We start from the raw sequence: 26,140 nt of genomic DNA on the forward strand, positions 1-26,140 counted from the left end.
AAAAAGCCTCAGACAGAAGGAAATGCAAATTCACGTATGTACAGTAGAGGGCGCATTCTGGATAACGGAAGACTCAGGATAAAAACACTTTGCCAATAAGAACACACAAATGTCAATTCATTTTTGCTTATGATTTAGCTGAAAGGGTTAGTTCACCCAAAAATGAAAATTAGCCCATGATTTACTCACCCTTAAGTCATCCTAGGTGTATATGACATTCTTAAAATCTGATTTATATTTAAAAAGTCCTGGCTTATCCAAGCTTTATAATAGCAGTAATTGTTGCTCTGTTTTTGAAGTCCATAAATGCATCTATCTGTCCAATAACATGCTCCACACGGCTCTGTTAATAAAGGCCCCAGAGCCGTGTGGAGCACGTTATTTGACAGATAGATGCATTTATGGACTTCAAAAACAGAGCAACAACTGCGATTATCTTGGATAGGCCAGGACTTTTTAAATATAACTCAGATTTTATTCGTCTGAAAGAAGAATGTCATATACACATGACTTGAGGTTAAATCATGGGCTAATTTTCATTTTTGGGTGAACTATCCCTTGAAACAACAAAGGTCAGCAGTAAGTATATTGGTCAATAAAGTGAGATTAAATGCATAAAACTATTTGTTTTTAATAGTTTTTAATTATTATTTAAGTATTGGAGGTTCTGATTTTGCAAGTCATTTTGAGAAATACTGAATCTTTTTTGTGCAAGTGAGATTAATAAATGCATGCTCACATTTATTCTAAAACTAAAATAACCATCATGTTTACGCACAACGCCTCTGCACTTATGATTTTCCCAACATTGGGACAAGAGAGCTGTCAGTCAATAAATGGGAAAACAAAGTAACTTGCGTTACATATTTGAAAAAGTAACTGATATTTTGCTGTAAATATTAAAAGTAATGTGTTACTGTACTAGTTACTTGAAAAAGTAATCTGATTATGTAACTTGTAATGCATAACCCCCAACACTGACTGAGAGGCGGCTTTATGTGTGCATACTTTGGGTGTGCGTACAGAATCTGCAGGAATGAGTGAAATTAGCAGGAAAGTCTTCTTTTGCTCACCTGTTATTATTCAAAACAAATTCCTTCACAGGAATTGATCCCACTTTAGATTCTTTAATTTTTAGAATAGTAATTAAAGGAAATATTTTTATTGTTTGAGTTTTTATGACTAACACTATCAACACAACTGAAAGGTTGTGATGACAAACAAGGTGAGATAAGTGTGAGGTGGTAAATGTGTCTCTTGGAACGGAAAACACATTTACAGGCTCCTATAGATAATGGAAAGTTCTTTGAAGGGTTTTCAGAAGATGCAGTGAGGGTTGAAATGTCACAGTTATATCTGATAATCAAATGTGTTATGATATCCTTAACCACAAGTTATTGAGAAACATTTCCATCAGATAACGCCTTCAGTGAGAAATCCCCTGCCTCCATTCTGCTCTTTTTAAGGTCTAATGCATTCAGAAGCAGGGGCATATTGATTTATTGAACAGACATTTTCATGGCAGTGTGTAAATTCTTATCCAGCAGTGTTATGTACACTGTGCTTGACATACTAAATGAGACCAAACATAAGATATTTACATCAGCAGCTCAAAGACACAGTAATATATATGCACAAAATAAAAAGGCAACACTTTTTTTCTCGATAGTCCACTTTAGACATTCTGCTAACTTTGCAACTACATGTCAACTGTCATTAGAGTGTTAGTAGACTGTCTGCTTATTATCAGCTAACACTTTAATTTGATGCTCCCCAAAAGACATTTACTGACTATGCTGTAAGTAACTTTGCAAGTACGTCAACTTATTCTACTAACCCTAAACATATAACCTAACGATATCGTTGGAATCACTTTCAGAGCGATTTTATCCAGCTGATCAACGTTAAAAACATCGACAGCCAATCAGAATCCATCCTGCTGTAATGAGCTTGAGTATTTAAAGTGACAGATATTGACTGCTGATGTGGATGCTAATATAGTTATCGTTGGTGTGAACGGGCCTTAATCCTTGCTAATTTAGTGAGATTTAGTAGCCTGACGTCTTCATACTCAATTCTAGTCAGAATATGAGTCTGATACTGTTCCGTTGGGCTGTGATTATGAGGCGTGTTTCAACCGAACCAGGAAAGACCTCAATTGGATAGACCTACAACCAATCAGAGCAACGGAGCGACGCATAATGTTAGTCAAATGTCAACAGAACTGAACTGCACTGTGTTGCCAAGTCCGTGGGTTGAAGCGACCCCAATTATGTGATATACAGACCCAGGAATGCGAATTTTAGCAGGCAGCCCTGCCAAAATAACACATATTTTACCCCCCAAATGCCTTTTTTTCCCCCGGAGAACCCCCCTGGAAAGCTATTGGGCTTGTTATTGGCTAGTTTTGAGGAACGTTAGCAATTGGGCGGGTTTTGTTGTAAAAACTTGGCAACCCTGTCTGCACGCACGCTGGAATAAGTTAGAAGAAAAAGATGAGTGTTAACGATCTTTGCGGTGTTGTAAAAAAATAATTTAAGGAAACACAGAGTACTTACCAACACGATCATCATTTCTGAGAGAAATAGTAAAGGTGAATGCATATAACGTACGAAAAAGTTCTCCGTTTAGGATTAGAACAAATTCAACCCTTTGATGCCTTTGATGACGTGGTTGGTTACGTTACTGTTTATCATCTGTCCATCATCGTCTAAAGCCCGCCCTGACAATTTCATTGGTCCGAACAGTTTCTGTTCGGGCATAATTACTTCTCTACTGATCAAGTCCAGACCGAACTGCACGAGTTAAAATGTTGTGGGCGGGGCATCCAGGCTAGAGATTTAGTGGATGCCAGCCGAATTTAGCCCCGCCCACAACATTTTAGTTCGGGAAGTTCGGTCTGGACTGGATCCGTTGTGGAGCAACTATGCCCGAACCAGAGCTGTTCGGACCAATCAAATTGTCAGTGCGGGCTTTAGACGATGATGGACAGATGATCAACAATAACGTAAGCATCCACGTCACCAAAGAGCGCTTGGATTGAATTTATTCTAATCCTAAACGGAGAACTTGTTTGTATATGCATTCACCTTCACTATTTCTCTCAGAAATGATGATCGTGTTGGTAAGTACTCTGTGTATCCTTAAATTCTATTTTACAACACCGGCAAACATTGTTTACACTCACTTCTTCCAGCGTGCGTTCACAGGGTTGCCAAGTTAGTTTTCACAACAAAACCCGCCCAATTGCTAATCAAAACTAGCCCAAAACAAGCCCAATAGCTTTCCGTGGGGAAAAAACGCCGTTTGGGGGGGTAAAATATGTGCTTTTTTTGGTAGGGTTGCCTGGGTTCCTGGGCCTAAATATCACATAATTGGGGTCGCTTCAACCCGCGGGCATGGAAAAACATCCCGCGGGAAAACCGCAGACTTGGCAACACTGTGCAATTGAGTTCTGTTGACATTTGACAACTAACGTTATGCATCGCTCCGTTGCTCTGATTGGTTGTAGGTCTATCCAATATTAGGTCTTTCCTGGTACAGTTGAAACACGCCCCATAATCACAGCCCAACGGAGGAGTATCAGACTCATATTCTGACTAGAATTGAGTATGAAAACGTCAGGCTAACTTAAAGGGTTAGTTCACCCAAAAATGATAATCCTGTCATTAATTACTCTCATGTCTTTCCAAACCCGTAACAGTTTCATTCATCTTCAGAAAACAAATTGAGATATTTTTGAAATCCAAGAGTTCCATAGACTGCAACATTATTACCACTTTCAAGGCCCAGAAAGGTAAGAAAGACATAGTTAAAATAGTCCATGTGACTACAGTGGTCCAACGTTATTTTTATGAAGCGACAAGAAAAAAATTGGTGTGCAAAAAAACAAAAAAAACACAAAACAAAATACAACTTTATTCAACAATTTCCCACACAGTTTACATAGTGCAGCGCATCCGGGTTCTACACCAGAACGGCGGCTCACCATTGGCCGACGCTATTCACATGAGGACCACGACGCATGCGTGTGATGCTGACGCAGGAGCTAACCAATGGTGATTTGGAAATGGAACTCGAAAGTGCTATAATGTATTTACAACATAAACAGTATAAGAGACTGACACAAACGAGAATAAATAGTTGAATAAAGTTATTTTTGTTTGTTTTTTGCGCACAAAAAGTATTCTCGTCGCTTGGGCGGCAGTGGCTCAGTGGTTCATGTCGGTTGTCTACACTCTAAAAAAAAAGGCTCGTAATCATAGGGGAACCTTTTTTAGTGCTATATAGCACCAATTTTGATGCTTCAGTGGTTCTTCAGCGGTTCTTCAGAGGTGCTATATAGCACCTTAGTCAAAGAACCGGTGAAGAACCTCTGAAGAACCGCTGAAGAACCACTGAAGCACCAAAATTGGTGCTATATAGCACTAAAAAAGGTTCCCCTATGATTACGAGCCAAGAACCATTTTTGGTGCAATATAGAACCTTTTTTTTTTTTAGAGTGTACAAACCGGAAGGTTGATGGTTCAATCCCCGGTTCCACCTAACCAAGTGTCGAGGTGTCCATGAGCAAGACACCTAACCACAGCTGCTCCGGACGAGCTGGATGGCGCCTTGCATGGCTGACACCGTCGTCGGTGTATGAATGGGTGAATGTGAGGCAAGATGTAAAGCGCTTTGGATGGCCATGGGTCTGTTGAAAGCGCTATATAAATGCAGTTCATTTACCATTTCTAGGCCTTGAAAGTGGTCATTAAATTGCTGTCTTTGAAGGGAAAGCTCTCGGATTTCATCAAAACTATCTTAATTTGTGTTCCGAAGATGAGCCAAGGTCTCACAGGTTTGGAACGACATGATGGTGAGTAATTAATGACAGAATTTTCATTTTTGGGTGAACTATCCCTTTAAACCTAGTTAAGAAAGATGCTCTCTGAAAATCATGTAAACATATCTTGTATTAAGGATATATATATTTTTGTACAGGACAACACGACTGAGATACTGAATCAGGTTTTGCACTGCACATTAAAATTTCAGTCGACCTGCTAGTTTGGCCTTCACAGTGTCCTCGAACCTTGTGACCTAATGCCATGTGAACCTCAGAGAGCAAATGTTCCCAAGCTCTCCACAACAGCTTTGAGTAATTTACAGTATAGAGAGCCATCAAAGCAGCATATGTGCGCATACAGAAGGCCTCTAGTTCTACTAAGAGGATTTACGATAAGCATTAGACACATTAACAACAGACAGCGAGATTCCATTAATTGTGACAGTAACGCCATGAAACGTGTGTGTGTGTATTTGCATGTACGTTTTTATACATCTTTTTGTCTTTCTTAATGTTCAACGATGCGCCTGCTCTCCTCGAATCGCATTAGCATGAAAGCCTGCGGACATGGCTGTCCCTGTCTGGAACTGTGTGTGTGTGTAGTACGTCCTTGACTGTAGGTCATGTTTCATGCCGCACTGCTGTGTTCATGCCAGGATGCTCTTTCGGATTTACTGAGCTACAGATTTGCTGCTGTGTGTGTATCCATGTGAGGGAGGTTTATACTGTTATTCACTCTGATTTATATCACCAGACAGCGTTCTTATGTAACGCATCGATTGGAGATTGGGTCTGTCGCCTTGTCATGAAGGCGGTATGTTTTACGATTTACGATGTTTATGTAAATGAGATTGAATTATGATGTCATACTGCTTGTGAGGTGAAGAGTCAGCTGAATTTAGCTGGACACAGCTGACAAAATAGCCCCGACTGTGCTAATGTATACATGTCCTTTACGGTGGATAGGCATAAAAGACATGGAGTGGAGGAGGGGATGACATATTATGTTTTGACAATTGCCTTATGGTGGCCATTGAGACGTTTGCTAATTTCTACTATATGCCATGCAAATCTTCACCGTCAAAAGATACTGTATGTCAGCAAATCTACACTGCAATAAGTTATGTTCTTACTCTGTATTTTTGTCTTGTTTTCTATTAGAAATATCAAAAAATTCTAAAATCAGGTCAGACAAGCCATGTAAACACACAAAAAAATTGGGGTCATGAGTCGAGCATGCTAATTCGTCGAAAAAAAAAAAGTACCGTTCATTGTCTTCGGTCAAAAATTCTCAGAATATTTGTGTATACAATCTACAAATCAGCCACAATGCTGAAAAAAAGTACACAGCAGTAAAGGGGTGACACTCTAAAACATCAAGAGTGTGATATTGACACATCCACTCACACACACGCACACCTATGAAAAACTGAACCTATGAACCACATTTAGAATTTTTTAAACTCACAGCTTCATCAGAATGATATGAAACTTTGTGACTTTTCTAGCATTAGGTATGTAAACACAAAAAAATTGAGGGCATGCTAAGTGGTCGTAAAAAAAATACTCCCACTTGTGCTCTTCAGTCAAAAATGACCACCATAGGAAATTAATGGGAAATCTGCAAAAACACAAATTCACAGAAAAAAATCTATATTTCTAACAAAAAATATATATAAAACTTTATAATAAAGAAAAAAAATTCATTAAATGTGTTCAAAACAGAACTAGGGAATTCTCAAGCCTCTCCAGAGACCTCTAGTGATTACACCCATGGTTGCATGATTTCTTAAATAATTCCAAAAGAGGGCACTAATCTGCCTTCAAAAAAAAAAAAATATTTTGAAGGCCTAGTCTCTATTTTAACCTGAAATACATATATATATATATTTATTTTATAATTTTCAATGGCAAAAATAGACCATAATTATTGCATAAATATAAAAAATACCATCAAATCATCTCAAAATACAAAATTAAAAAGAAAAAATATTATTGAAGAAAAATAAATTGCCTTGGTTTTACTGGGGTGGAGGAAGTTTAATTTTTAGGTGTCCGGTCACTTATGACTGGGAAGACAACAATGCAACCCCTAAACGAAGAGCACCAGAGGGTTAAACAATATCTGTCACTGGGTCAGAAAAATAAGCTTAATCCAAATGTTCTTGTTTGAGGCCCTCTCTTCCAGTTGAATTTGGCTGTGGAACCATCTTGAACTTTAAGTACAGTTTTCTCAATTTATCCTTCAACTGAACAAAGACTGAGCCAAGCGGATGGTACTAATTGATCCTAAGGAAAGGCTGTGATTTGGGGTGCTGGACTGTTTGTTATTCCCTGTTTCTAACTGGTCGACCAACAAGTATTTGTATCATGTTAAATCTGTGTGTTCCGTGTAATTATGCTTAATACATCTGACTCATGAGCAAAATTGGTCTATTTGGTCCCTCATTAGTTACATGTAATGCCTAAATTAAGGTTAAAGGGATAGGTGTTACAAACTCACTTAAAGGGATAGTTCACCCTGAAATGAAAATAAAGCCATCTTTTACTCAGCCTGCTGTTGTTCCAATGCCTTATGTCCTTCTATATTTTTTGGACCTCAAAAGCCATATATGGAAAGTGTTCAGGAGGCATACTATAAGGTTTTGCGAGAAAGAAACTGTATTATTCAGTCAAAATACTGAGCTCAGCCGTTACTGCGTGCACGTTCCTGTGAGTGTGTCCGAGCCGTCAAGAAAACGAGATTTAAACATTAAGACTAACCGTGTTGAGCTATATAAAAATTATTCGTTTTCTGGGGATAAATGTATCCAAACAGTTGCTCACCTGTCTAATAAAACACATAATATATTAAAGCTTCTTTGGCGTTTCCATGGTTTCTGCTAAATAAAACAGAAATCGAGGGTAACGCGGGTATGATGTCATTGATAGGCGACGCACAGACACGGCCCTTGTCCTGGTAAAAATTGCTTATTTCTCTGGATTTAAACATTCTTGGAAATATTTGAGATAATGTAAGTACACAAGTCAACAAAATATATGATAGTTTTAGTGTTTTTTGGATATTTTCATCGAAAACTCTTACATATGTGCTTCTGACACAATTTAGCGAAAACTCAGAATAGCTGCTAATCATTAGCTAATCAGATAAAAAAGGGTCAATGTCCTACCAAACTCTGCTGGACGATCAATCCAGGTTGAAGTATGTGAAGCTAATTTTATTTTTATTCTAAGTCCTTTGTGTCAAATACCCAAATGACCTGCAAAATATAGCTAACAGCACACCGATTTTTAAAACCTGAAAACTAGGCCAATTTAAACTCAGAGATTCAACGGGAAGAGAATTAACATTCATCAAATATGATCAGTTTAACTGTGCTATCACTACAAGATAGGAACACAAAAACATGAACTGAATTGAGCTGTTGAGCTGCTTTTATAGCTGAAATTGAAGTTCATTCATAATTAATAAACTATTGACACTGGTTGAATCAACACTGAACTGAATTGAGCGGAACAATTACATTATTCTCTTCTGTAGAGAAAAAGCTGAAAGCGTTTTCTGCTGAAAGTGTTGTTAGCCTACTTGAATTTTGCATTAATGACAGTTCATTTCATGTTTATTACTGTGTATAAAGCTCTATATAAGTAAATGTGCTTTGACTTAACAGGAATTAAATTACTACAATCTGTGTGTTTATCAACAAAAAAAAGTAGAAAATGCATACATTTCCGATATGGACAGCAATAAAATCACTACCTATCACCTTTAATTGATGAAATGTCATGTTCTTATCTAAAACATTTACCATTTACTAAGGCATTAGTAAATACTGCTGTTTATACTGGGGGTATATATACTGTAAATACTGTATAGATGGCATTACAAAAACATGACACACACAGAATAAGCATAAAATATCTTTATTTAAAATAACCCCTCGAAAATAGTGGATCCTGTATGGCTGAACAATATTGCTTAACATAGCCCTCGAATTCAAGTAAAGTACATAACACATTACACAATATATTTCAAACCCGTTGTCTTTACAAATGCATAACATTGGACATGAGTCCGGTGGTCCCAGTGCTTCAGAGGAGCTGATGATGACCTCCTTGCTTAACCTGCAGGATTTATCAATTGACATGTTGGCTTCTATTAAGACTCACTGTGTTGCTTGTCATGGCTTGTGCATTGCTGTCCAATACAGCTGAACGGACAAATTTCACTCACAGTCCAAGGTTAAATCATTTAGCAAAACTCAACAAGGAACGGAACATTTAAGGAATTATAACAGGGCTTCACGCAATTATTGCTACTATTTTTAAGCTGAAATCTTATGCATGGCAATTGCTATAAATGACATCTTTCAGAAACACACAAAACAATATGCATTTACAATGAACTGAGGCACAAATACTCCAAAACCAAAGCTGCTCTGATTGTACAGTATGTGCTAGATTTGTGCGTGATTTCCTGGCGTGCCCACATGGACGTTTTGCCACGTGCGTTCATTTGCAATGGGGATTTTCTAGATCGTGCAGCCTGGCGGCAAAATGCACTGGGTTTCATTAAGCTTCGGCACTGCTGAGACAGCCAGAGATTATAGCCTGGCAGGGGAGGACAGCAGGCACAGATGACGTGATCGGCTGTACACCTGCGTTTTAATCTGAGATGGTAGCCTAATATCTTGACCAATACAAATAGACCTGTATATATTACATGTTTTGTTTGTCTGTGAATCACATATGTAAATCAGAGCATCATACAAAGTTGGCACACATTCTAAATCCAGATAATTCAAGCATTTGCATGCAGAATGAAGCAGAAAGAAAGAGAGAAGGACAGTACAAACGCACGTTTCCCTGCATGCCTCTTTACTCTCCAAACAGCACATATGTGTTCTGCTGGACAGCTGGCAGGTTGCCCAGCATCACTGCATGGAGGGTGAAGGTGCTTTGAGGCCATTGGCCCGGGCTTGCATATTCTACTAAGGAAGGGAGGGAAGGGGTGGCGGGGTCTGGGGGATCCTTCACTTGAAAGATGCACTGACTTTACGATCTTTAAGGGGCTGAGGGGGGCGATAGTTATTCACCATGCAGCAGGCCTTCTCTTCCTTTGCGGTAAAAAGCAGAGATCGGAATTTGTTCATCTGTATAGAAAGAGAAAGAATGAGAAAGACTGTGAGTTTTCAGTTACTATTTATGCAGTCTGCAAACTGGTTAAACATTAATTGTCCCTAAACTGATTTTCATTTGCTCTCACATTTTGAAAAGAATTTCATGTTAGTTAATTTTATATTCATAGAGTCAATAATTTAACAGGCAGCTAGGTAATGAGGCATATCGACCTGAGGTTATGTGCACATTACCAGCCTCGAACCAAAGTCGTGATGTTAACATTCGACAGGGTCGTGTTGATTTTCACATAAGTGCTAGATACCACAGAGGTTGAATGGAGGAGAAAATACAACTGGCTATGACTAGGCGGTTTTATACATTTGTTTACAGTTGTCTCAGATGAGGGCAAATGTCTAGCCGGTTTTAAAAGTGGAAGGCCTTAAGACTAAAAACAAATAAAAGTATCAATCATACTTGGATGGTTTCTCACTGGACTGCATACATTTGGGTAGTTCACATTATTTATTTTTTTAGGTAGTGACTACAGTGTGCTATATATTTAATTTAAAACAATTTATATATAAATTATATAAATAGATACAGGTTTTATATTGATGCTAGTGCTGTCAAATCGATTTAATCGCGATTAATCGCATCTAACGTAAAAGTTTGGGTTTATATTATATACAGTATGTGTACACACACACACACACGCACACACACATATATACATATTTAACATATATATATATATATTATAGAAACACAAACTTTTATGTTAGATGTGATTAATCGCATCTAACATAAAAGTATTTTTTATATAATATACAGTATGTGTACACGCACACACATATATACATATTTAATATACATATATATATATAATCACAAACTTTTATGTTAGATGCGATTAATCGCGATTAATTGCATCTAATATAAAAGTTTGTGTTTATATTATATACAGTATGTGTACGTGCACACACATACAATATATACATATTTAATATATAGATATAATATAAACACAATTTTTTATGTTAGATGTGATTAATCACATCTAACGTAAAAGTTTGTTTTTATATAATATACAGTATGTGTACGCACACACACGCATATATACATATTTAATATATATATAGATATAATATAAACACATAATCTAACATTTATGTTAGATGCGATTAATCATGATTAATCGATTTCACAGCACTAATAATAGCATATTTACACTGATTCATATTAAGAAAAAAATATGCAATGTACTTTTCAAAATGTACTTTTTTTTATTTTAAAAATGTATTTTAAATTTATAGGACCATTCACACTACCGTTCAAAAGTTTACGGTCGGTAAGATTTTATATTTTGAAAGAAGTCTTTTATGCTCATCAAGGTTGCATTTATTTAATTTAAAAAAAAACCTGTAAAACAGTAATATTGTGAAATATTATTACGTTAAATGTAATATTATGGATTTAAAACGATGAAATCATTCTAATATGCTGATTTGCTCAAGAAACATTTCTTATTATGATCAATGTTTAAAACAGCTTAATATTTTTGTGGAAACCGGGATTTTTTGACAGTTCAAAAGAACAGAATTTATTCTAAATAGAAAACTTTTGGAAAAATCTTTCACTTTTGACCAATGTAATGGGTCCTTGCTGAATAGCAGTATTAATTTATCTACAAAATAGAACATCTTACTACCCCCAAACTTTTGAACAGTAGTGTATGTGGACTTAAAAAAAGTTAAACAAGATAAGTTTCATGTTCACATTTTACTACCCATTTGCAAACCTGAATCAAATAGGATATGTAAATTTGTGTTTTGAATAGACGTAATTTGTCATTTTAATCCTGTTCGAATAAACAAACTTATGTTTTTGCACACAATCTCGGTTAACTGTTTCTGTTAAGAGTCCACAAGGTGTTCTTTGCTCTTTTAGAGATGCACATCCACATCTCTACTATGCGAGATGCCACACTTCAGCACTAAGCATGTGGCTTTTACACTTCATGCTGGTATTACTGGTATAAATTGTGTCATGAGCAGGACCTGCGCAGAGCTGACGCTGATTGTCTGCTTGCAGACGATCCATGTGACGCTCTCAAACAGAGGAGGAGTGGTCAGAGACCCCGGGTACGTCCAGTAATCCAGAGATTTCGGGAGCAGGATGGTTGGGTCAAAGTTTGGGAATTGGTTCTGGTCTCCCTGCAAGATAAACACAAAATGGACTGTGAATGAAGCAGAACTGATTTCAATCTTTAGCAAGAAGAAAAAAAATGACAACGAAAGGGAATTTAATTGGTAGACATGCCTTTGACTTGATAGTATCTAAAACATCCAGAACCTTCTGAAGCTTAGGATTGTCTGCACCGATCTGATGGGAGGGAAAAAAAGCCTTATTGTAAGATTTTGTGGGAAGAATATAATTAGGGCATACTGTTTGAAAGAAGTATTTTTATGCTCATCAAGGTTGCATTTATTTGGTTAAAATACAGTAAAGAATTATCGAGGAATATTATTACTTTAAATTAAATTAAAAATATGATTAATTTAAAACAACTGTTTTCTATTTGAATATATTTTAAGATGTAATTCATTCATGTGATGCAAAACTGAAAGTCTTCACACTCTCCGAAAAAAAGGTACAAAAGCTGCTGGGGCAGTACCTTTTCAAAAGGTACACCTTTGTACCTAAAGAGTGCATATAAGTCCCTCATATGGACATATTTGTTCCAAAAATGATACATATTAGAACCTTTTTGAAGGGTACCGTCCCAGTGACAGCTTTTGTACCTTTTTTTTCTGAGAGTGCAGTGTCACATGATCCTTCAGAAATCATTCTATATTCTGATTTGCTCCTCAATAAATATTTTTGTTATTATTATAAATGTTAAAAACAGTTGTGCTGCTTAATATTTCCATGGAAACCGATACATTTTCATTCAGGATCTGATGAATAAAACGTTTTAAAAAACATAAATAGAAATCAAATAAATGAAATTAAACGTTTTATTTTATGTTTTATTATTTTCTTTATTTTATTTTTGTGCGAAAGTATCATAAGCAAAAGGGATGCACCCGTTCAATAAATTCGTTCCTGCATGTGTTTGCTGATCAAGTGGTTAATAAATAAGCCCTAGAATGTAAGACCGCACACAGACCTCCAGAAAAACTCCGACCACAGCAAGACCATCAGGCTTATCGACAGCGTCCTTAAAGCTGGGGTATTTTGTGTTCCAGTGGACCAGATGGAGCTAAAGATGAAATGATTAGGTACATTAATATTACTAAAAAAACATCTCGCATCTCCATAAACGCATTTGCCCATGTGAGCTCATCGATTCATACCTCGGCTGGGTAGCATTTCCCATTGACCGTGTGCTCGGAGCCTTTGTCGTCACTGGCTCCCCAGTGGAAGTGGAACTGTTTGAGTCTGTATTTGCCTGAGATCGGGCCTCCTGTCAGCGCTAGATTAGACAAACAGTGATAAATGTAACGTTAAAGTATGTTACATAATATGTTACATGTTAAACTTGCTGCACAGGTTCCATCTGCCTTTTCTGTCAAAGTTCACGTGAATGACACTTAAAACAAAAACCATTCACCGCTTAGCCTCTTTAATGCAGTTCTTGTGTGTACATGTGGGTGATTTCCCACAACTGAGCAAAAGTAGCTCTCACTGGAGCTGGAGGTGTTGCGCTCATATTTTCACATTACATTTAATTTTAGACTTTACACCAGCTTAGACATGCCATAAAATACACAGTAACCTATAAATAAACGTAACCTATAAACCTGTCTTTGCACACTATCTATTTTAAGATGAAACGGAACAATACTGTTTAATAATTAATATTTAACTACGTAGTAGGAGCAAAAGCCAACTTTAGAAATGCTTTCCAATGACTTGCCTACCAGAAAGAGCACATATTCAATAGTGTGCACAGTAATATTCAGCAATAATACTCCGGGATTGCATTAGTGTCAGATGCAACCTCATTATTATATAACGTTTCCTTCTAAATAGTATCTAGGTTAACACTGCAGTCGTTTCAAGAACGCTCCGACTAAGTTGAGCTAATGATTAATACAAGAATAGGCTGGAAATTCATTATAAAAATGAACAAAGAGGTCACAAACTTGAGCTGTCGTTATCATCGGCGAAGTTCACTTGGAAAGAGTGTCCGCTGTTCACGATGTCCAGTGAAGTGCTGGAGTCATACTGCAGTTTAAGCGGCTTCAGTTTATCATCATAAGACGCTCCACTGGTTTGAATGTCTATTGGAGACTGGCGGGATCCGTTGGCAATGGCAAACTTTTCACACCATTTATTGGGTCCTACGGTGGAAGAGGACACAGAGGTTAAACAGTGCTGTTATATGCATCTGGGAGGAAAATGCATTCACAGTACATGACCTGGGTGTAATGTCACCATTCGATACTGAACTCATGATTATTGCGATAATTCGAGACATGGTAAAAGGTTAACAAAATATGTACTGTTGATTAAAATGCTACATTTGGGATTACATCGGGGGTGGAAATTAATAGGCTTGGACATGGTTCTGGTAACCAAATGCACAGGACAATACTGACACCAGAATAACAATATTCATGATTCTGAAGCTGAAAATACTGAATTATTTTAGACGAATATGCAGATATATTTAAAATAATGTAGGCCACTTTTTATTGGTAACAGAAGAAGTTTGGCATTATCAGGACCCACAAATATTATTATTATACATTATATTCTGCACTATATATAGTAGTTTAATGTAGTACTGACACTAAAACTTGATTTTTCTTTCCTCACACAGTAATTTTCATTCTGGGTGAACTATCCACAATATATATTGTATATTTTAGTATTTAGATATATTGTAACACAATATGTTGTTACAGCCCTAATACATGAAATTGCTTTTTTTTTTTTAAGTATACACATTTGAGCAGCATCCTTCCGATATTATTGCTCTTGAGGGAATAAAAAAGGCTTTTTATGCAAAACAAATATGCATTTGAAACCAAAAATGGTAACACTTCACTTAAAGCCATTATTAAAGTATTTTGAATGCATTAATTATGCCTTGTAATGCACCTTATAATGAATTGCATGGTCTTTTGAATAACTGTAACCTCAATTATAAGACATTATAATACACCGTTAGAAAGTATAATGCTTCAAAACACGGCAAACAACCATTTTTAGATGCGACAAGGAATCTGTGAATATGATAATGCATAACTTTGGTTACAACTATTTATGAAAAGATATAAAGTACATTACTTTATAATGCATTATACATAAAGGCTTTAAGTGAAGTGTTACCCCAAAAATGATATGCTTTTGAAAAACATATTTTAGGTCAAAAAAGTGCATTTGAATTGCAGTGTCCAAAGTATTATCGGCATTTGGGATGAAATAAAAAAAATATGTCAATAAAAAAAAAAAAAGATAGGTCTATATTTGACAAAAAAATACACATTCATACGTATACATAGTATACTATAAAATCTGTACATTTCGTGCTTGTCACATATGCTGACTGTGACAAGGTGGACATGTCTTAGTTGCAAAGAGGGCAAATGCAGGTGATGAGGCATAATCTGATTTATTATACATGTTATATTTACATAGCCTATCACATATGAATATGAAAAATCATAATCACGTGTGAGGTCTTAGCCTACCGTTATGTTCTGCGTATCCCCAATCGTGAGACATTATGACAGCTGTGCCGCAGTCCTGGCTCTCAAGTGTCCTGATTCCTGAAGCAGTGAGTGTCCACAGACAGATGAGCTGTAGGTTTATATAGCGCCTTTTTGGACGCAGTTTGTTCACATGACCGTATATTAAGTGTGATCAGCAGGAGGAGCTACACAACAGATCGATATTGCGCGCGCGCTCTCTCTGTCGGAATGCGCGCTCGCATCGGTGGGAACATCGGAGACCTTTTGCTTTGATCTAATGATATATTCGACAGTCATTCTTAACATTCTGGGATTGCGTAATCAGATACTTGTGGCGCGCCAGGTTCTGATGACGTAGAGTGACAGTGTGACAGTAATGCCAATGAGTGCATTAATGAATCATCACTCCATCAGATTGAATGAATGGAGGTTTTACGCAACACTCTTCTAGCTAATATTTGACTCTTTACAAAGAATCCTTATGACTGAAAACAGAAATGATTTTTCTAAACGGGATACGGTGTGTGTGAAATGATGAGTATATAGCGTAGGCTACTAACATATTGCTATAATGTCCACACACACCAAAGGATATACTAATAATAGCCTGTAATTTGTGTATTATTTATTATTAGCATTATTATTATAGGCTCTACAATAAAATAAAGTATATAAAAAAATCAAGTAACATTTTTGAAAAAATTGTTTAATTCATTCATTTTTTAGATTTTAAATTCTTATTATTATTGATTGTAGGATAAAATAATAGTGAATATAGCATGTCATTTCTGTAAATACACTGCAAAAAATGCTTTTCATACTTAGTATTTTTGATTTTTGAAACTTTAGATTATTTTTATTACCCCACTGGCAGATAATTTTGCTTGTTTTAAGCAAAAACTCACTTCATTTTGATTTTATTTTCCAGAAAACAAGAATAATATCTTATGTAATTTTAGTTATCTAGTAAATGCATCTTGGTGTAAGATTTGTTTTATTTTTTTTTAAAGATATTTAGACTGTTAACAAGACAAAAATACTAAATAAGAAAAGCATTTTGTGCTGTGTATTTACAGAAATGACATGCTATTTTCACTATTATTGTATCCTGCAATTAATAATAAAACCAATGTTATTTTAATCAAGATATTTTGAAATAGCATATATATTTGTAAATGTGCTCTATGCATATATAAAGTTACTAATGTGATTTGATTGCCATCTCGTGGTCGGGAGTTGAAACTACGGTAACACATTTTATGAAGCCCATGCTTATTATGAATTATATCCCCATTTATACATTATTCATAATTAAGTAGGGGTGTAACGACATATCACGATACTGAACTCACGACACAATATTATTGCGATAATATAAGACATATGGTAAAAAAAACTGTTGATTAAAATGCTAAGTTTGGTATTACATTGGGGGTGGAAATGAATTGACTTGGACTTGGTGCTGGTAACCCAATGCACAGGACAATCCTGACACCAGAATAAAAATATTCATAATTCTGAAGCTGAAAATACAGAATTATTTTTGAGTAGACGAATATGCTTGCACTTTGTCACTTACTATATTTAAAATAATGCAGGCCACTTTTTACTGGTAACATAAGACATTTGGCATTATCTGGACAAATACAAATATTCCCCCACTGCATTATTATACATTATATTCAACATTATATAGTAGTTTAATGTAGTAGTGACACTAAAACTCTTTTAGGTGAACTATACATGTCACTGTCCACGATATTGCTGCAATTTTGTATTGCGATATATTGTGACATGATATATTGTTACACCCCTATAAGTAAGTATTACTATTCTATAAATATATTTATAAAGACTCATTAAGACCTATACTGCATTATAAGAGCCGTTATAGTTACATTTGTATTATTTTGTATAATTACTTAAAAGTCATGCATCTGCTTTTTCAATGTGCATGCTCATAATCCACTATACTCTGATTTATAAACGACCAAATATAAAATAGTTCCAGAGACACTTGTTTGCTTTACCAATTAGTTATCAATTATGTCTCTAATGAGTTTTGTTTGCATTAGAGGTCATGAATGGTCATTTTGATTTGTTAAAATCTATATATCCTCAGATATGCATGGTATTGCTTATAGCAGTTTGGAATTATACTTTTAAAAATATTGTTGCCGTGTTTTTCTACTGTTTTTTACATAAAAAAGAGATACTGTTTGTATTAATGATTTCTTTTCAATATTTTATTACAGGAATTACTACAGTAAACAACTTAAAATGTATAATGACCACATCTTCATGATTTCACTTTACATAAAGCCATCAATGATGCATTTATAGAGGTTAGTAACTGTATTATTACTCACAATAAGTATTAATAAGAACACAACATGGCTTTTAATGACAATATATTCACTTATTTGACTGAAATAAATCCAAATTGCTAAAAAGTAGGGCTGTGAATCTTTGAGTAGGCAGCGAATCGATTCGATTCAAGAATGATTTTTACCAATTCAGAACGATTCGATTCGAGATGATTCACATTAAAATGGTGGGTGTGGTTCTTGGGTCCTTGAGTTCTGTATTGACAAAGTTCTGTGCGATTAGCACTAATATATATATTAGTGCTAATCGCACATTTTTTCTGTGATTAATTGAGATTAAAAACATTGCGTTTTAATATTTTTACATTGTAATAATTAGTTACTAATTGTAATAATTATAGTTACTGTCCAAATGAATGTAGAACCAACTTAAATACAGTATAAGCCTAAAATCTAATTTCAAGTTAACTTTAAAAAATACACTTTTAAAAAAGGTCTACATTTCTCATTTTCATTCATGGTGATAACATGCCGATGTGCTTTGGTTTAGTGAAGGGTTGCTGCCATCTACTGGAAAGCAAACACTTTTAAAAATAAAATAACACTAATTCTTTCCTAGAGCCACTTTATGGCTACTTAATGTTTTTTATTTATTTATTTTTATTCATGTTTAGACATTTCTATGATTTTCATTATTATAACAGTAAAAATGACTCATCGTTTTTGGGGTGCGTGGTGAGATATAAATAGCTAAATAGCCTATTTAATGTTTGACGACTGTCCACAGTTATAATACAGTGATGTAAACTGTTCATATCTTTTATGGGATTTCCCCATATTTTATTAAAATATGTTATAAGACACGTTTTGCATTTTTAACATATTAGTGAATAGTGAATGTGTGCATATTTTAAATAAAATACTATTTGCAAAGAGTTTAGCCTAAATGTATTGCCTCACAACTAGCCTACACTTAGACTAGAACTTCGTTTACCGTTCTTATTTATTTTCTTTTTATTCCCTTATTTTATTAATCCTTATTTTATTTTTTAGATGTTTCATTGCATTTCCAGTTTTGACCAGCATGGGTCGCAATTTGTGTGTGTTTTGTGAATATCTCGCATGTATTTCTAGATTACAGTGTGCGTTTCTGGACGTTACTGTTTTCACTCGATATTTAACGGAAATTCAAGCTCTTTTCGGGCATTATTATTATTTGTAGACTGGATAATTTCAGGTACGTTAACACAGCTTTATCCATTTCAAAGTTTATGTTATGGCATCTGTTAAAAAAACGGTTTCTATTCAGATTTTCGGTCACAGTTCATCATTACAGATAATTTACCTCAAGCCGTCTGCTTTGAAGTTCTCCGAGGAATAAGACGCACACCGATGGAGAAGCATTTCCATTGGCTGCAGTCTGCCGGTATTGGCCAATCACAAAAGTCGACATTGCGCAGGCAATATTATCACAGAATATCCCGCTACGCTTTTATTATGATATATTACGCTACGTTTATGTGGCTATTATATTGTAGACTATTGACTATAAAATAGACATACTTTAAATAAAATATTTATTTAAAAAAATACACGCAAAATTTTTTTTTACGTATTTTTATAAGCTACATAAATGGCCGATGTTGTGTATTGTTTAAAGTAAATGAACAATAAATGTGTATTACTTTATAGATTTTTAGCTGATCTAGTCTATCTGAATCTACCATTCAACTTTGCAATCTTGGTTGAGCCTGAGAGTCGTTCAATTTCTAACCCTTGAACTAACACACTAACAAACAATGCAGATTTGAAGAGCTGAATTGACAGATAAAGTGCAATTTCGCAGTACTTTGTTCCAATGCTTTCATCTCAATCAATCGTGACCTTCTCTTTAGTGTGCGCGTGCTCTCCACGTCTCTAGATGGCGCTAATGAGCCTTTACAATGACGGGAGCGCGCAGAGGCCACAGCACACACGTGGATGTTGGTTAGGGCTGTTTATAGTCCATCCTGCGTGTTCCTGTTTATGGAATTGTAGTTGAATTTGTTTCGTTAGACACGTTTAATTTGCATTCGAGTGTCGAATACAAATCTAGCCATATATTGGTATCAGTCTGTTGTCATTTAACTGGGATTTTCGACGTCCAAACGGCTTCATCGAGTCTAGTTTTCATCAGGAAGTCTACAAGCTGCGAGATAAACATGGCCAAAAATAAACAGAGAGGCAAAAAACAGCAGAATGTATTTCAGGTGGCTAACAAACAGTCAAAACCCAAGAGCAAAGCGAAACCTGTCAAGACGTCCCTGAAACATGTAAGTTCATGTTTACATAAAAAAAAGCGTCTAGGACTGGACAGTTGTGATATTTTTGCTTTGAATATGTTGACATTCTTCTTCCCCCAGATAAACACTTTGAGAAATGAAAAAGTGGAGAGTTTAAATCAGATGTTCACAGAAGTACAGCGAGATGTAAAGAGCATATCAAAATCCACATCTAATGAATCCAAAAAAGGACAGAAGGTGAGCGGTTTTCCCCTTTTTTTGCAGCTGTACGGTTGGTGTGTATATAAACTTTTTGTAAAATATTTTGTTTAAAGTGTGCTGATGTTATGTTAGTATGCCACTTGCATGTTATCATCTAATTTAATGACATGCATGCCTTATGTGTCCATACAGTATACCTTATGTAGATTGTAAAATCTTATGTAAACTGTACATTTCAGGTGGTCAGAGAAGCTCCACGGGAAGCTGTCAATGTGGATGGAGCTGCACAGCTTTTCTCTCAACTCTAGAAGAACATAATAACATACAAGAAATGGACTCTTGACTCACAGAAACTTTATACCGTATACCATATAAGTCATAACAAAAACAGTCCGTCATTCCTGTAAGTCATCAATGTAATTTATTAAATGATTATACTTGCAGTCTTACTCTAGCAGCCACACTTAATAATTATATATATATATATATATATATATATATATATATATATATATAAATATTAATGCTGTCAAGTGATTAATCGCATCCAAAATAAATGTTTGTGTTTACATAATTTGTGATTTTTTAAAAAATATTTATATTCATATGTAATATAAATATGTATTATACAGTATATACATGCAAATATTTCTTAAATATATACATGCGTGTGTGTGTGTGTGTTCAAATATACACAATGATTATAAACAGTACACACATAAATTATGTAAGCAAACTTTTATTGTGAATGCAATTAATCGTTTGACAGCACTAATATATATATATATATAAAGCAAGTTTTCCTAGTGCAGTATATTTTGGGATTTGTTTGCTGAAGCATGAAGAATAGAGTCATTAAAGACTGAATTCAATCAGAGCTGTTTCTTCTGTTGTATTGACTCAGCTGTAACAGGCTTTATATATATTCTACGGATCAATGTTTGAACTTGTGACCCACTTGCAAGAGGGATGGGCACTCGAGCTGCTGGCATTGAGATCATTTGCTGGTGTTTTATTTGTATTAGAGGTGGGGTTGAAGAATTTTTTTTTAGTTCTCAGCACTAAAACAGCACTTCAGAGCTTCATTGTGAATCGCTTAAAGGGATAGTTCACCCAAAAATGAAAATTAGCCCATAATTTACTCACCCTCAAGTCATCCTAGGTGTATATGACATTCTTCTTTCAGTCGAATAAAATCGGGGTTATATTACAAAAGTCCAGGCTAATCCAGGCATTAAAATTTGATTCATAGTTGCTCTGTTTATGAAGTCCATAAAAAGTGCATCTGTCCGTCAAATAACATGCTCCACACGGCTCTGGGGTGTTAATAAAGGCCTTCTGAAGCGAATCGATGCGTTTGTATAAGAAAAATATCCATATTTAAAACTTTATCAAGTAAACTTTCGACCGACTGCCTTCCCTGTTCAATATATGGAAAAATTGTTGAAAGTTCCCCAGACCAGGTACGCTTCGTCATGACGTCACGTACGCATCTTGAGTTTCACTTTCACCATTCAACACTTTTCCATGGAATGTGGTCGGTCGAAAGTTTACTTGATAAAGTTATAAATATGAATATTTTTCTTACACAAACGCGTCGATTCGCTTCAGAAGGCCTTTATTAACACCCAGGAGCCGTGTGGAGCACGTTATTTGACGGACAGTAGGTGCTAAAGTCTGGAGTAATGATGCTGAAAATTCAGCTTTACATCACAGGAATAAATGTTAAAAGATATAAAAGAAAACGGTTATTTTAAATTGTAGTAATGTTACAATTTGCACGCCTTGGTAAGCATAATAGACTTCTTTCAAAAACATTAAAAAAGCTTACTGACCAAGATATTTGAGCAGATATTTGTTTTATTTTAAGTTTTTGTGTCAGAGAGACTATCATCTTTTTTTTCTTATTGTGGTGTGATAACAGCCCAAGACCACTAGAGGTCACACATTTATTATAATAGCACTACATTAACTGCTAGACTGCAGGTCGACTGACAGATACTTATTTTTCTTCCATTTCATTTAAATATATCTAAATTATGTTTGGACAAGCATATGGTTATTTTTTCTTAATAAACATGCATTTATTTCATTTTTATTTAAATAGCACTGTTAAAAACAACAAGTTGACCAAAGTGCTTTACATAAAAAGCAATAAAAGATACAATATACAACAAACATATTAACAATTCAAACATCGCCGACACCACATATATCACATCGTTTGAGTGTTATACGCTGTCAACGCTAAATGAGCTTTCAACAAGGTCTGAATTTCTGCAAATTACTGGTGGATATTTTACCAATCTAATAGGTAGAGGCAGCTCATTCCATTATCTCGGTCCCATAACTGCAAAGGCGCGATCACTTTTTTTTTTTTACTGCGATTTGTCCTTGGTAGCACCAGAAGTTTTTGATTTCCTGAACGTAGTGCTCCTATAGGGGGATCATAAGGGGTCAGCAGATTTGCGAGATATGTGGGGGCCTGATTATTCAGGGCTTTGTAGACGAGCATTAAAATCTTGTATTTGACTCTAGATTGAACGGGGAGACACTACAAGTTTGCTATAAAAAAAAACGGTGTGATGGTGATGATTCGTGTTTCTTGACCAGCAGGAGCCTCAGGGATGCGGCGGAGATTCCACCATAGAGAGAGTTACAAAAATCGAGATGCAATAAAAACAAAAGTGTGCCTAACTCTTTCAAACTCGACATTTGATAAAAATATTTTGTTTTTACTAAGAGGCGCAAATTATAGAAACAAGCCCGTACCACCGAATTTGCTTCTCCATATTTAAGTTCTCATCGATTAGGATGCCTAGATTTCGTACTGATGTTTTACAATATGCTGCCACACAGGCATTTGAATGTGTTAGTGTTTTGAACTGAAATGTGCATCTCTATCTGAAGCATCGTTATGAAGCACGCAGTGTTTGAGAGACACAGACATGCTTATAGCTTTACACTAGCATCTGTCTGATGCTTATAGCTTTACACCATAGCATCTGTCTGTTTACTGGAGTGTAAGTGCCCTCTTGATAATATCCGCTTTTTAGCAGAACATTTGGGTGTTGAAATTCATTCAATCAGTCATTGAAGTTTTTGTCGAAAACCCGGATCATGAATTTAGGAAGGATGAAAACAAAAGTCTCTCTCTTAATTGTTCTCTGTAGCGAAATACTTAGTGTGTAATATAGCTGTTTGTGAATGATAAACATTCTGTAAATTTGTAAAGTGCACTATAAATAAAGTTATTGTCTCCCAAAATAAATAATCGACTCTGAACCGCCTATACGAGTCGTTTGAATTTTGAATCCCATTGCATGATGGTTATACGTCACTAGAAAAGACATTTGCGTTATGCCCGCCTATGTTGTATGCGCCTGCGAACAACTTGATCCGCCCATGAACGTTATTTTACTGAAGACTGCTCCTCAAATCTTGCAAGATTTCAACTTGGCATTCGCAACACGCTTGCTCTTTAAAGATGGGTCAGTACCCAGTTTATTTGGACCAGCTTGCTCCTCAGAATCACAACCTGTAATGCTGCGTTCACACCAAACGCGAATAGAGTGTGAGGAGCGAGTGATTTCAATGGAAAGGCGCGTTGACGCGCGTCTGGAGGTCCGGCGACGCGATAGACGAATTGAGCGTCTTGCGCGAGTGGTGCTTTTTGTGCATTCACGCGTTTGAAGCGAATTCGCGTCCGACGCCCGAGTTGAACATTTTGAACTTTGGCGTCAATTCGTGCCGCGTTAACCAATCAGGAGGCTGCTTGCTGCTGTCATGTGGTAAAGTGACGTGATGAGAAACCCTGCATAATTTAAAAATACTACTATTGTGTCACAAAATGTAGTTTTAAGACTTTTTCAGGTGAGAATGTAGATGTTTAAAGCTCAAATCCGTGGTTTATTTATAAAGAGAGCGCCTATTTAAAAAAAATTATCTTGCATTTTTGGAGTTGTGAGATCCAGGCGATCACCGGGTGTTCAACGCTCATTAACCCCAGCGAGAGCAGCCTTTCCTCGGCCAGTCCTTCTGACGTTTAGCCGCTGGCTCTGTAGTAGTGGCTCGTCTTGCATATCTAACGGGCGATCTTTGGTGCCATGAATCTATAATTTGTTGTCTGCCAAATCATTTTGACTGAGGGCAAAGAGCAGTTTCATAACTTCATTTTTTAAGGATATTTAAACATACATGCAGTGAAGATAATGTAGGAGTTGCCTGGACCACATTTTTGTGGCTATTAATGTTTAATATATATTTTTAATGAAAATGAAAAGAGGCAGAGTGGTGTTTTATGACATATTTCTCCTGGAGTGTCTTGAACGCGCGTCTATTTTGCTTTAAACGCTCGATTTATACGCGTGTCCAATTCACTGTGGATGCGCAAATGGATTCAAAATGTTCAAGCGTCCAACTAGACGCGGTAGACGCTCTATTCGCTTTTGGTGTGAATGCAGCATTAGTAGGAATAATAATTGATGCATATATTTTCTATCAGGTGTTCAAAAAACGTAGGTTTGTGTTGTATATTGTGTACGTTTTCGGCTAACCGGCTAACTCGCGCTATTACTGTCTTAGTGGCCCACAGCTGCTTAGCAGAAGTATTCCAGTATTACCTACAACTGTGTCTATTAATGCAGATTATCTGACGTTCTTACTACTTTGAGTAAAGATAAAGGATGGAGCAAGATTTGTTTTACTAACTTTAATGTTACATCAGTCATTGACGTCAGTGCTCGGCTAACGCATGCGCTGTTCTGGATACAGATCCCGCATGTGCACTGTAATAAATTAGAAATACACACATGGGTTTGTTGATGGACGTGCACTTGTTAATGCTGATGGTGAGGAATTACAGTTGAAACGTCTCATAATGTACTTCAAAATGAGTAGCGTATCACTGAGAAACATCCTGCTCAAGTCGTCCTTGCGATGGAGGTTCAGGTTGAAAAACTAGTTCTTATAATGTTTCATCATCGGACTCGCACTCGGATTGATGGTAAAATCGGTGGAGGTCTTTCATAAGGCAGTCAAAATCATAAATGTATAACTCCGCTGGTAAATCAGCAGCATCTCTTCACTACATGTTCTTCATGTCAGTTCAGCAGAAAAACAGATGATTGCTTTCTAAGCACAAACAGTTGTTGAGGACTAGGTGTCCAAATCTTCCTCAGACAGGAAATGGGAATTTGCTCTGAGGGTCAGGACAGGGTTTAGGTGTGTGTGTGTGTGTGTGTGAGGTGGTGAAAATCCACACATAAGCGTTTTCTCTACAGCTGTCAAGCATTCTTCTTCTGATCTCCCTGATGCTTTTTTGCAGTGAGATTCTGAGCACCGCACAGCATAAAACTCGAGTCTAACACACTCAAACACGCACACACTCTCCACAGAACTAATGTGCCAGGCGATTCCACCTTAGACTATTCTTTGGCTCTGTCCCGCATTCATTTGTCACAAACCCACAGATGATATCGTTTTTCCTTCCAGTCGCCTATTTACGTGGGAAAGGGATTTTTCTGCTCACGTAAATGGATCTTTACAACAGACTTTCCTAACTGAAGGGAGCTGTCAGCAATTTGGCTGTGCATTAGTGTGGTGGAGCTCGGTATTATCAGGGTCTCTCTGGTAATTTCAACATTACTGATACTGTCTAATGGAAAGCACTTAGAATTC

General features: G+C 36.1%; 2 protein-coding genes across 2 annotated transcripts; one reads left to right on the top strand and one right to left on the bottom strand.

Moving 5' to 3' along the window:
* Window positions 1-8,431: 8,431 nt before the first annotated feature.
* On the bottom strand, window positions 8,432-16,134 carry ca2 (carbonic anhydrase II). Its single transcript, XM_079805833.1, has 7 exons — window positions 15,652-16,134; window positions 14,098-14,295; window positions 13,306-13,424; window positions 13,119-13,211; window positions 12,269-12,331; window positions 12,007-12,162; window positions 8,432-9,981 (listed from the first exon to the last, which is right to left on the bottom strand). The coding sequence occupies exons 1-7, from the start codon at window positions 15,683-15,685 to the stop codon at window positions 9,862-9,864; spliced, it is 783 nt and encodes a 260-aa protein (XP_079661959.1). The 5' UTR covers window positions 15,686-16,134; the 3' UTR covers window positions 8,432-9,861.
* A 3,786-nt stretch (window positions 16,135-19,920) lies between these two features.
* On the top strand, window positions 19,921-20,918 carry rbis (ribosomal biogenesis factor). Its single transcript, XM_079805578.1, has 3 exons — window positions 19,921-20,290; window positions 20,381-20,497; window positions 20,701-20,918. Exons 1-3 carry the CDS (start codon window positions 20,180-20,182, stop codon window positions 20,767-20,769), a joined length of 297 nt encoding a protein of 98 aa, XP_079661704.1. The 5' UTR covers window positions 19,921-20,179; the 3' UTR covers window positions 20,770-20,918.
* The last annotated feature ends 5,222 nt before the right edge of the window (window positions 20,919-26,140 follow it).

Source organism: Gobio gobio (genome assembly GCF_949357685.1).
Source record: "Gobio gobio genome assembly, chromosome: 23".
NCBI classification, from domain to species: domain Eukaryota; kingdom Metazoa; phylum Chordata; class Actinopteri; order Cypriniformes; family Gobionidae; genus Gobio; species Gobio gobio.

What these genes read in the sequence shown, in the direction of transcription:
- ca2 (XM_079805833.1), bottom strand. Translation starts at nt 15,685, where the DNA reads ATGTCTCACGATTGGGGATACGCAGAACATAACG. An exon ending in CGATGATAACGACAGCTCAA is followed by an intron (nt 13,425 to 14,097) that starts GTTTGTGACCTC and finishes TGTCTAATCTAG; the next exon opens with CGCTGACAGGAGGCCCGATC. An exon ending in GGAAATGCTACCCAGCCGAG is followed by an intron (nt 13,212 to 13,305) that starts GTATGAATCGAT and finishes TTTCATCTTTAG; the next exon opens with CTCCATCTGGTCCACTGGAA.
- rbis (XM_079805578.1), top strand. Translation starts at nt 20,180, where the DNA reads ATGGCCAAAAATAAACAGAGAGGCAAAAAACAGCAGAATGTATTTCAG. An exon ending in TCAAGACGTCCCTGAAACAT is followed by an intron (nt 20,291 to 20,380) that starts GTAAGTTCATGT and finishes TTCTTCCCCCAG; the next exon opens with ATAAACACTTTGAGAAATGA. An exon ending in AATCCAAAAAAGGACAGAAG is followed by an intron (nt 20,498 to 20,700) that starts GTGAGCGGTTTT and finishes TGTACATTTCAG; the next exon opens with GTGGTCAGAGAAGCTCCACG.